General features: G+C 50.7%; 1 protein-coding gene across 1 annotated transcript in view; it reads right to left on the reverse strand.

Moving 5' to 3' along the window:
* The window catches only part of LOC307053241 (death-inducer obliterator 1-like), a gene marked incomplete at its 5' end in the record, with an annotated part of 29,569 nt that extends 19,060 nt beyond the window's left edge, over positions 1–10,509 (reverse strand). The window contains 4 exon segments of the mRNA XM_079704596.1: positions 5,535–5,748; positions 6,541–6,753; positions 8,689–9,010; positions 9,674–10,509. Of these exon segments, the coding sequence (XP_079560722.1) occupies positions 5,535–5,748; positions 6,541–6,753; positions 8,689–9,010; positions 9,674–10,509 (1,585 nt within the window).
* Positions 10,510–13,125: the final 2,616 nt, after the last annotated feature.

Raw genomic sequence — 13,125 nt, forward strand, 5'->3', positions numbered from 1 at the left:
GCAAAAAATCAAAAACATTACTTTACAGCTTCAAGTGTACCTGAGACTCCTACACCGTGTGGGAGGGTTTACAGCTGCATCTTCAGAAAGATCCCTTGGGACTCGATGCCACCTAAGGGACTCTGCCGCGGGACCGTCTGTGAACAGTGCCACAGGAGATGCAGAGCCCCAGAGGCCACATGAAGGCCAAAGGGCATGTGAGGTGAGCAGGACCAATCCTGCTAGAAACTTCTACCCCGACCCCCCGCTAAAGCACAAGAACTAAGGGGGGCAGCCAGGATACATCTGAGGGTCTCTGTCAGAAAAAGTACATGTACATGCAAAACCTTCCCTGCACTAATTTTCTGAACAGTTGGCTATTAAAAAAAAAAAAAAAAACCTGTAAAAAGTAAAACACTTAAAAATACAAGAGAATGCCAATGACCAAGAAACTTCCAGGTATTTGGATAACATTAAAAACAGCTGTCAGGCTTCCCTGGTGGCGCAGTGGTTGAGAGTCCGCCTGCCGATGCAGGGGACATGGGTTCGTGCCCCGGTCCGGGAGGATCCCACATGCCGCGGAGCGGCTGGGCCCGTGAGCCATGGCCACTGAGCCTGCGTGTCTGGAGCCTGTGCTCCGCAATGGGAGAGGCCACAACAGTGAGAGGCCCACGTGCCACAAAAAAAAAAAAAAAACAAAAACAAAAACCGCTGTCAAGGTAAATCCTTATCAGGACAAGTTTTGGTTCTCTCTCCAAATGGGGGGAGGAAATTGGTGAGATGTACAAGGCTGCTTTGTCCCCACCCACATTTTTTTGCCACTGCAGATCTGGAAGAGACAGAGAAAAACAGCTCGTGTAGCTGATAAAACATGCCTCTCCCACCGTTCCATTCCTACCAAACACCCCTTGGTCCAGGCAGCAGCCCCCATCTATGTCACCATGGGGACCTGTCTTCTCTTACTACCTGTGAAGCGTGCTCCCGGAACTCACACCACCGATCCCTGTGAAACCCGCGCCCCCAGATCCACTTCGCCACAGCACAGGAACCGGACATGTGGCACACGGAGACCACGGGCCAACGCTTACGTCAGGGCAGGATGCTAACACATCACTGGACCTGGGTGCACAGGTTCTGCCAGGGGTCCCCATTTCAATTCTCAAACCTACATGGAACTGCAGAAATCTGATTTCCCAGTCAAAATTTATTCAGGTCCCCAGAGTTTCAAGTCATCTCGGAGCCATTTAGGAAGCCCCAAACATGGGAACATGTACCTATGCCTAACACAATTCCACTTCCAAACCCTAACCAACCAGGGCCACTTTAGAAGAACATCTTCAGCCCTCTTCGTGCCTGTGCCTGGACAGTAACGAGAGGCGATGAAGAGGAAATGAAGAGAAACCATGAGGAGGACTACGAGACACAGGGACCTGGGGGGAAATACAATGGCAACTGTTTCCCTAAGTTACACTGTTTTTGTTTTCAGAAACTCTGAAAAACAATTTAAAAAACTCATCAGAGAACAAGTGGGTGTTAATCCCATCACTGTGAGGACCTTAAGATCTACTGACTGTCTCACGAGAGAAGCAGGTCAGAGCCTCTGTGTAGCAAGGTCTTGCCCACGATGCTCATGAAAGGCCGCCCTGAACCCACAACCCAAGGCCAGTGCCAATGGCCTGGGAGAAGTGGGGTGGGGGCAGAGCACCTCCAGGGGCCGCACACTGGCTACCTAAGGATCCACCCAAGACCTGACCCGAGTCCAGGGCAACAGGGAAAACGCCCCCTCCGAAGAGCTGTCCCGGCATCACCTGCACCCAGAAACATATCACGCTCTGCAGCCAGGGAGGCGGCTGGGGGCGTGGTGGGGGTGCAGGGCTCTGCTGAGTGTGTGCGGGGGGCCCCCTCCCATTGTGCCTGTGTGTGGGGACCCGCGGAAGGTCCACAGCCACTGCCACTGTCAAGTAATGGTTTGGGGAAGAGGCAGAGGCACAGCTGCTACTCACCGAGGCTCAAGTCGGGTGTTGACCTTCGACCTTTTACACTCCTGCCAATCATCTTTTGGGAAGAGGACATTTCTGGGACAACAGAAAATGATCAGAAGCAACTAGCTCAACAGCATGTCCCTTATGCAGGCTACAAGCTATGGCTATCCATCCACGTACTTCTGAGACGTAAATGTGCTACAGTCATCAAGACAGTGTGGTACTGGCACAAAAACAGAAAGATACATCAATGGAACAGGATAGAAAGCCCAGAGATAAACCCACGCACATATGGTCACCTTATCTTTGATAAAGGAGGCAGGAATGTACAGTGGAGAAAGGACAGCCTCTTCAGTAAGTGGTGCTGGGAAAACTGGACAGGTCCATGTAAAAGTATGACATTAGATCACTCCCTAACACCATACACAAAAATAAGCTCAAAATGGCCTAAAGACAGAAATGTAAGGCCAGAAACTATCAAACTCTTAGAGGAAAACATAGGCAGAACACTCTAAGACATAAATCATAGCAAGATCCTTTTGGACCCACCTCCTACAGAAATGGAAATAAAAACAAAAATAAACAAATGGGACCTAATGAAACTTCAAAGCTTTTGCACAGCAAAGGAAACCATAAACAAGACCAAAAGACAACCCTCAGAATGGGAGAAAATATTTGCAAATGAAGCAACTGACAAAAGATTCATCTCCGAAATTTATAAGCAGCTTATGCAGCTCAAGAGCAAAAAACAAACAAACAACCCAATCCAAAAATGGGCAGAAGACCTAAATAGACATTTCTCCAAAGCAGATATACAGACTGCCAACAAACACATGAAAGAACGCTCAACATCATTAATCATTAGAGACATGCACATCAAAACTACAATGAGATATCATCTCACACCAGTCAGAATGGCCATCATCAAAAAACCTAGAAACAATAAATGCTGGAGAGGGTGTGGAGAAAAGGGAACACTCTTGCACTGCTGGTGGGAATGTGAACTGGTAGAGCCACTATGGAGAACAGTATGGAGGTTCCTTAAAAAACTACAAATAGAACTACCAGATGACCCAGCAATCCCACTACTGGGCATATACCCTGAGAAAACCATAATTCAAAAGGAGTCACGTACCAAAATGTTCATTGCAGCTCTATTTACAATAGCCCGGAGATGGAAACAACCTAAGTGTCCATCATCCAATGAATGGATAAAGAAGATGCGGCACATATATACAATGGAATACTACTCGGCCATAAAAAGAAACGAAATTGAGCTATTTGTCAGGAGGTGGATGGACCTAGAGTCTGTCATACAGACTGAAGTCAGTCAGAAAGAGAAAGACAAATACCGTCTGCTAACACATATATATGGAATTTAAGAAAACAAAACGTCATGAAGAACCTAGGGGTAAAACAGGAATAAAGACACAGACCTACTTGAGAATGGACTTGAGGATATGGGGAGGGGGAAGGGTAAGCTGTGACAAGGCGAGAGAGAGGCATGGACACATATACACTACCAAACGTAAGGTAGATAGCTACTGGGAAGCAGCCACATAGCAAAGGGAGATCAGCTCGGTGCTCTGTGACCATCTAGAGGGGAGGGATAGGGAGGGTGGGAGGGAGGGAGACGCAAGAGGGAAGGGATATGGGAACAGACGTATATGTATAACTGATTCGCGTTGTTATAAAGCAGAAACTAATTTAAAAAAATGCGCTGTGAAGGTGGTCAGTGAGGAGGTGATGTGCAGAGGAGGGGGGTGGGGCAGAGGGAAGAGAAACCTGGCCTGTGAGCAGAGCCACCACCTCCTTGAGGCCGGGCTCCCCGCCCCTCCACCCCAACCTTCCCTCAAAAACCGGGAAGTCAGAACTGGGGATAAGTAAGCACCCACCCCTCCCCCAAACCCCCACCAGCTTTCCTTTCTCACTGTGCGCCCTACATCTGACTCCACACTCCGAGCCTGGGGGCAGTCTCCCGATTCTGGTCCACAGAGAGGGAAATCAACTGAATTGAAATCAATCACAGACACCTGGAGGGCAGTCTTGTAAGACCCAGAGCAGAGGGGGCCCAGCTAAGCCAGGCCTTCAATCACCCAGGGTTTTGTGGCTACACCTCGGTTTCCCTTTCATTCTGTCACGTGCCTATAACCAAATGAGAACAGGATTCCAACATGACGGCTCCCCACCCATTCACAGCTGGGCGATGCTTATATTTAGGTCCACTCGTAGCCCCTGTAGAGGCGCTACGGTGTAGAGGTGCTACAACTTGATGGATGTTTGCGACACGTTGTTAGCATGAAGTTCTTGGTTCAAACAACCTGAGGTGTATTGAGACTCATTTTAATACAGCAACTGGTTAATTCTATATTTAACCACTCACTCCAAAAATAAATACACAAACAAATATGTATAGAGACATATACACACACAGTATTGCTTGGCAGTTTACTTGCAACTCCATTTCTTAGGTCTTGGGTCATTTACATTCTCAAAATGCATCTAGTTATGCAGTCTTCTAACCACACTACATCCACGAGGCCTTCCCTCAGGCCAATGGCCTAAACAGCCCGCTGAGAGGAGGAAGCAGCACGTGGCTATAATCCTGGAATTTAGGGCCATTTAACCTCTTGTGCTTTTAAAAAAAGTTGCAAGAGTATAAAAGAGAGCATAAATAAAAACACAAAATGACCTTAATCATAGAAAAATAAGAATAAGATGTGCCCCAGAGCAATTTAAATTTCTAAAATTTAATTTTGGAGAATGAGCTGAGAAAAAGAAGAAGGAGAAAAGATTCAAGTTGCATGATCTCATCTGGGATTGCAAAGGTCTGTCTGAACTTGAAGCCTGGGTGGCATGACCCAGCAGTGCACGCCAAGACTCCTGGCCTGGGTGCTGCTCAGAGTGGACAGACATTGTGCTCACTTACTTTCAAGCACGGGAAGCAGGGTAAACAGCCTTCAAGACTGGCATGTGTGTTTATGTTGTGTGTAGTATGTGAATTGGACATTAAAAAAATTCCGGTTGGGTCAAGAATAATATAACTCCTGCAAATCATGCTTCAGTTGAAAATCAGCTACAACACTACTGTGCTAATAGTAATAGGTTCCCACAATATACAAAGAAGTGAGGGTCACGTGTGCTGGGAGCAGACTGTGTGGAAAGGCCCCCGCGTGGAGAGCCCACGGCGGTGACGGCGCAGTGGTGAACACCTGGATGACGGCGGACCCTGAGTGCCGGGCAGCGCGCCCCCTTGTCAGATTCTGCTGAAGATACTACACATACTTACCAGAGCCTGATAATAAAGAAAAGCAATTAAAGACATCAGTCGTCGGAGGTGAGACATTCAGCCACGGGGCTGGTACAGCTTTTTGGAAACACGGACAGGAAGTCCCGACAGACTAAGGACGGGCACGCGGGGCTCAGGAGGCCTCCTGGACTTGGGCAAGGGCTTTGATCTCTGCAGGTGCAGCAGAAAACACGGCTAGAACTCCTAGCTCTGGACAGGCCCGAGTGCACGGCCGTCCAGAAAGACCGGGAAGGGTCCAGAGCTCCCCCCCGGCTGATACATACATTTATACAACACTGGCGGCCAGGGGGCGGCAGTCTTTTCTGGCTTTACTGCATTGTACTTGTGGTCGCTGGCCCACGACGGCGTGCTGCTCTCACAGGGCGGCTCCTTAGCGAGGACCTCACTCCTTGGAGGCACCACCGCCACCTTCCTCGCTGTGTTCTCCTTCTTGTCTGGAGCCGGTCTCTTGTGCACAGAAGAGATTTTAATGCCTGCCTGGATAATCAGTAAAGCCCCAATCATGAACGAGGTCAGAAATTAACCTTTGCGCATTTCACTCTGCAGTGAGGGTCACGACTCAATCAGCTCCTGGACCATCCTAAGCCCAATACACTGCATCTGCTCAGCAGAGGGCTTGGCTACTCCCCCACATCCAGCAGGCCCGCATCAACATCCGAACGATGACAAGGTCCCTGACACAACAACCCGTCAACCTAGCATCCTGATGACGCGCTAGGCCGCCAGGATAACCGAGGGGCCGTGGAGTGAGGCAGTGAAGCAAGGCGGAGAGCACGGCAGACCGGGGCCCCGTTTGAGAACGCGCCCAAGCAGCACTGACAGGCAGGAGCTGCAGACACAACAGCACGTGGAGAAAGGACAGGCGTACAAACGACATCCCTGTACCCTACCGGGCACTCAGTGCGGTGCCCCCAGAACCCACTGGCCACCCCGCTGACTGTGTGTCAACTCCCCGCACAGACTCCAGCAGGGACCACTCTCCTCCCAGCGGGGCTGGCGTGTGGGTGGACAGCTATTCCACGCAGCAGCCGGTTCCCACGTTTCTATCAGTTAATCCCTCGGCAGGAGGCGGAGAAGGAAAACATGAGAACACGTGCCTATTTGTCATTTCGACAAGAACACTGGTGGGCAAGACGGAGGGCAGTGTGAAGGTGCCTGCACCCCGTCCGGGCCTGTGTGCCCTACACTCTCCAAATCAACCCACCGAGCCTGTAACCTCCAGACGCTCATGGGTTGAACTACACAAATGGTTGGTTTCAGTCAACTTACCTGAACGCTCCATTTCTGAAGAATGATTTTTTCCGGCCTTGTCTTGGGTTTCTTTTTAGGTTTTGGTTTCTGCTCTTTCCCTGCGCTCAGGAAGCGCATGGTGGCCGCGGCGTGTTTCCGGATACACTCGCTGCTGCAGTAGACAGAGTCGGGCTGCGCCACGCTCGAGCACCCGGGGCCAATGCATCTGGCGGCACCAGGCGCCTCTAGGACCTGCAGGATCAGACGTGGCTTCAGTGTACTCACCCACCAGGTGGGTACGGCACTTTGTAACAGAACTATTTATGGTACCGAGATGACTGCTTTTAATCATGTATGAAAAACTGTGAATAAACATGTACCTTTGTTTATTCAAAACACACACATCTACCTCCCCTGAGGAAGGCCCTCGGCTTCTTACCTGCCCTTCAGCAACGCAAGAAGGGCGGAACCCTAAGCGGACCCGGCGCTCACGCTGCGCACTTCTGAACACAATGGGGTTTCACACCACAAGTAGGTTCCCTTATCGGGCAAATGGGCAGGGATTTTACCAACGCATTAAGATCCCAAGTGAGAGGATTCTGAGTTAGTCCAAAGGGTCCAACTTCATCAACTGAAAACCCTTCAAAGAGGAACTGAGCCTCCAGAAGATAGAGGATTCCACTGCTGCCTCTGCTGAGAGGGCGCCCATGCCTAGGCTCGGCGGGCAAGCTTGGGAGACGACACCCAGGACACCCAGTTAAACGTGGCTCTCAGAAACAACAGATCACTTTTTGCTATTATCAGGCCACAAAAATTGCCCGGGATATATTTTTCATGCTAAACCAAGTCAGAGCTTTTGGAAGTGGATCTTTCCCCAGCCGAGCCTCTGATACCTCAGGCCCCACAGACACCTGGAGGGCAGTCTTGTAAAACCCAGAGCAGACGGGGCCCAGCTAAGCCAGGCCTGGATTTCGGAGCTAATAAATGTGTGTTGTTTAAGCTGCTGAACAAGTCTGTGGTTGCCTGCCGTGCAGTAGGAACCTGGTTCACTACAAGGGCTGAACACAGCTGTCCATCATCACTAGAGCATGTTCTGATGGTCGAGACTAATAACATACATGAACATACCCCTCCAATGTACTGGAGCAAAATCTTAAATCTCAAATTATGCACTTAATTGTTTTTCCTCCACAGAATCCAAGTTTTGCTCAGAGAAATACTTAAGTTTCTGGGTAGTCTCAAACACATCAGCAATCACAGGACGTTTCCTACTGACTTCCATTTCCATTCATTCTCTTCCTTACCAGTTATCATCATACTTCCACTCGATGCCTCCTCATACGCCCGTGACAGGTAAAATTTAAACGGTCCAGCCCTCGAGGCTACCTCAGTGCAAGGGGGAGACGGCGGGAAGCTAGGACACGGCCACCGCAAGGTCGTCTGCATGCCCAACACTGGCTAGAGCACGGGCTGTGGGGGCGGCATGGGCCCCCAATTCAAGGAAGGCCTGGGGTGAAAACATGCTCTGAGTAGGACGATCATGAGAGCCTCAGACAGCTCTCAAGATGCACGGAATCCATGACAAAGCATCACGGCCCTTGGGCAGGAGACACGAGTGAACAGACTTGGGAAAGGAGAAAACACAGCTGCACAAGCACTGGTGAGTGGGAGAACACCATAACAGAGGGCGTGCCAGCCGCAGCTGTCTTGTCAGCCTGGGGACCTGTGCGGTCACCACCGCTGGCCTTGGCATCTTGCTGCGAGGCAGGGACTAGACCACTGGTTCTCTCAAGGCGCTGACGGGTAATATAGGTGCACACGTGCCCCCGTGACTCAAAAATAATTTTGTTTGTTCACATATGTACTTCAAACTCCGGATCCATTCATGAGAAAACTTAAGGGAAGACTTACAAAAGTGAGTCCACTTATGGAAAATGTTAAGTCAGTAATAACAGCATAGGAGATAGATATGATGAACAAACATAGAGAAAGAATAGACAGGCGTGCCAGCCTTAAGCAGGTGCATGGACCTGGGAGCTCGCAGAGCCCAGCCCCGCACCCAATGCCCCTCCTGGGAAAAGCTAACTTATCTCAGGAAACAAACGCTTCTGTCTTGATGTTTCTGCCAACGGCAGCTGAGGGCTCCACAGTCACCTCTACCGCTGACCTTGGGAGACAGGTACTTACGGGCTGGAATACCTTGAGTTTTTTCTTGCAACTTGGGTTTGCAGCTTTCTCAATTCTAACCTTAATTCCTTGGTCTTCATTCGATTTCTGCTCCACGATTCCTAGACTTGTACAGTCCATGCCGTCGGCATCTGCAGGTCTCGACCTCGAGTCCTGCGTGCCTGTGGTCTCAGAGCTGGGCTCGTCCTGCACTTGCAGGATGGTGCAGTTTGGGCAGATGTAATCCTGCCCGTTCCTTTCCAAGAGCCTCCCTCGAGCCTCAGAAATGCCCACACAGTCGCCATGAAACCATTCTTCACATCGGTCACAGCGAATCATAAACCTGGAATGATAAAATAAGGAATGGAGATTATTATTAGTATTACGAATGGAAAGTGAGAGACCAACTCAATTTTAAACACAAATCAAATTTCAACATTCTATTATGAAAAAAACAAAAATATTACAGACACGTGGGCAGAACAGAATAAAGAGCATCCACGTGCCCCTCTCAATTTTACTAACATTCAATCAAATTGGCTTCATCTTTTCTTTCAGGGGAGCACCCTGCCCTGGACACCACAGTTCTTGTCCACAAGAGGGCAGCCATGCCTTTACCCGCCCCCTCCCTGAGCTGCCCCAATGTCCACACCATAGCCCACTCGCAGCCGCTCTGGAGCAGCGTCACCCAGCGAGCTCTCTGGGACAGCAGATCCTCTCTGGTCCAGGCCGCCCTGTCCGTGGCTGCTGGGACCGAGGCAGCCAATGTCCCACGCCAGCCCCCACCTTGGTGGAGGGTGTGGCTCTTGGCAGTGCCCACCCATGCCGTATTTGTTTTTGTTTTTTGACAATGACTTGCTCATCTTTCCCAAGAGAACAAGTCCCTCATTCAGGCCACCCTGGGACTCTCTAAACTAAGACGAATGGAAAACCCTCTCTGGCACTTTCCACACCTCGGACTGACTCCCGGAAGCCTGGGCAGCCACTTCATCCCCCCACGACCCACCTGTTGTTGTGAGGCTGGCGGCACAGGCAGTACAGGGCATTGGGGTCGTACACTTCACATGCGGGCTTGTGTCGGACTGCGTCTCCCGGTTCCTCTGCATTCCCCCCTGGGGCCGCCCTCCCTTCCAGCTGGCTCTCTCTGTCCAGTTTCGCCGCCTGGGACGCAGCCCCCAGGTCAGCCTCCAGCTCCTGCGGGACGGGCCGCGAACCCTCCATCGCATCGCCTGCCTCAGCATCCACGGTCTCCACCGGGTACTCCTCCCGATGCTTCTTCCTCAGGCGGTTCTGGATGCCCTTTGGGGGCCTGTCGGTGGGCTCCTGCTCGCGCTTTCTCCGCAGGCCATTCTGGAGTTCTTTCAAAGTCAAACCGTCACTGTGGCTATTGGAGGTGTCAATCTCGTCGCCACGCCCTCTGGCCTTTGCCGAGGAGGCCGTTCGTTCCTTAGCACCCGTGCAGCCAGACCTGGGACCGCTATTCCCGTCCGAGGTGCTCTCCATGCTCCCCTCGGAGGCGCTCTCCGCTTCTGTCACTGGACAGGATGCCGGCTCCACTGAGGCCTCTAGGGACACGGAGGTGCCCCTCCGGCCCCGGCGCCGAACCGTGGTCAGGAACTCCTCCACCCGCTCCGTACGCTTCGGCTGCCTTCCGCTGCGACGCAGCGACGGGCTCTGCTGCTGCCCGGGCAGCGGCTCCAGGGCATCCACCGCCGCATCCCTGGCGCCCTCGCGCTTGCCGATGGTGGTCCTCCGGAACCTCCACGTCTTTCTGAACACTTTGCTGGTGGGCTTGATGGCCTTGGGCGCGTCCTCACCACTCGGGTCATCCTCCTCGTCCATACCTAACAGGGAAATGCAACCAAACCACGCCAGGCGTCAGCCAGGGCCGCGGTCCAGGCCCAGGACCGGCACCCACCAGCCACGAGAGTGCACCAGAAGGGGCACCACCCGCACGGAGGAAACCCAGACACAGTGAATCGCAACAATTCTCCACCTACAAAAACCGAAGGCTTTTCCTAAAGTGCGCTGAGAGGATTCAAGGTGATCTCTGAAGAAAAGTGTAACACTTACGGAGCTAATGTTCAGTAGAAAAACACAGCTAGCAAACCAAATCTGTGCATCTGTCAACTGCTGAGGATGAGGATTTGTACAAGATATAGCGGGGAAAGAGGAAGTGAGCAGCAGTGCTGACAGGACAGGGTGGCGGGTGCCTCGGGCTCTCCCGCACAGAGACGCGGGGCCCACCTGGCTCTGCCCGCAGAGCTCGGTGGACAGAATGCCGTGCTGGCCCCGGGCCTAGTGCTTGGAAGCCCCGAGCTGCGTGTGAGACGTCTGACCACGCTGCTGGAGGGATCACGTGGAGATGGGGGATTCGGACCCTGAACACCCACACCCAGCCCCCGCTGAGCCCTGCCCAGATTCCCGAGCCACGACTGTGTTGACACAAGATGGGCCCATCCAGCTCTGCACGCAGGGTCTGCAGCAGCAGACCATCAGGACACTGAGAAAATACTGACCCACGTAGCACCTGTGGTATTTATTTCTTCTCTCCTCTTTCTAACAGACTGTTTAAACGGTCGTGTTTGTGAAAACTTCACTCCTGTTTAAAATGAAAAAGCCTGAAAAAGATAGTATATACCTTGAGAATTTTTTCCCAAGCTGCGCGGGCTTCAATTACATTTAAATGCTAACGATGACTCAGGTTTTACGCCATGATCCATCCCAGGGGAAGGACTAGTAGAGAATGGAAACCTTCAAACAGAAAACACAAAATTAAAAATCACACGTAACTGAACTCTCTTTTTCGTTCCCACTAAGTATGGTCACCTCCCATTTCCATGTCCAGCTCTGCAACTCCCCCACCATGGGCCTGGGCCCACACTCTCCCAGGACACTTGGAAGCTTGCAGGAGTAGCTGTGGCATCAGCACCTGTGCCACCAAGGACCACGCCACTGTCCTGGTCACCCAAGTCTTTCTGCAGGAAGGACTCTCCTCTACAAAACACAGTTCTCACCAGAGACAACATACAACGTCATCGTAAATGCACTAAAGAAATCACTCATGTAAAAATAAAGTAGTGCTCTGAATCAGATTCTTAACACACAGTTAGACACTCTTCAAGAAATCTTGGGCTAAAGCTTAAACCACTGCAAACAAATACTAATGTCACATCAGTTTCTTTACATATAATGATGCTTTTGAAATAGAAAACATGACATCTAAACTGAAAATTGTGTTGCTGGCGTTTAACACTATTGCCACGTTACCTGCCCCACACGGAAGCTTGGGCGCTTCTTCCGACTTCCTACGAACAATGAAAACCTGGCCGATGCAACTGCGGGGTCCAAGGGAAGCGCCAAGCCCCGAAACCCTGCTGCTGCCGGTCACTATTCACAGATTACAATGCAGATTATCTCGAGACTGTCACCACGGAGTAAGCTCCTAAAAGAAGACAACAAAACAGTTTAAAGATTTAAAGCAACTATAACTAAAATCATGTTTAAGAAAAAAAAGGCATGAAGCTTTCCAAACAATCTCTTATTTGAATGTACATTACATGACCCACAAAGACACTGGGCGAGTCGACAAACAATATCCACAAAACAAAGTCCCCTGCTTCCTTAAGGACTTTTAAAGAAGGGAAGATACTTTGACTACACTCTGAAAGCAGGGGGCTGGAAAGGCCTCCGCTTGCGCACTGGTGGGGAGGAAGCTGGTGGGCAGAGGGCAGAGGCCTCAGTGGGAAGGAGGGTTTCAAAACTGATCATTGGTACCAGCTGCTTTCCAATTACAATCGTACTTTTAAGATGGACCCAGGTCAGTAAAAACCCAGAGACAGAGAGAAAGGAACAAAACATGAAAAGATGAACACAAAAATTACACATGAAAGTCATTATTTAGAAATTCTTTTCTTTTTAAATCTATTTATTTAAGTTTTGGCTGTGTTGGTCTCTGTTGCTGTGCGTGGGTTTTCTCTAGTTGCAGTGAGCGGGGGCTACTCTTCGTTGTGGTGCGTGGGCTTCTCATTGCGGTGGCTGCTCTTGTTGTGGAGCACGGGCTCTAGGCGCATGGCTTCAGTACTTGTGGCACGCGGGCTCAGTAGTTGTGGCTCGTGGGCTCTAGAGCACAGGCTCAGTAGTTGTCGCACACGGGCTTAGTTGCTCTGCTGCATGTGGGATCTTCAGTTCCCTGACCAGGGATCAAACTCGTGTCCCCTGCCTCGGCAGGCGGATTCTTAACCACTGTGCCACCAGGGAAGCCCTAAAACACTATACCTATGTCATCCTTTTAGTTAAAAATCTAAGGAAGATTTCAGAGGACTAATGTGATGATGATTGAACATCACCGGGGTACAGCTCATCTATGTGTATTTACATATTGAAAGAACGTTTCTCCTCCTGTGCCCTCATTCAATCACGATACCTAGTTTGCTCCACAAATGTGTCTCTGTTTCT

The sequence above is a fragment of the Hyperoodon ampullatus genome (assembly GCF_949752795.1).
Source record: "Hyperoodon ampullatus genome assembly, chromosome: 5".
In the NCBI taxonomy this organism is placed as follows: Eukaryota; Metazoa; Chordata; class Mammalia; order Artiodactyla; family Ziphiidae; genus Hyperoodon; species Hyperoodon ampullatus.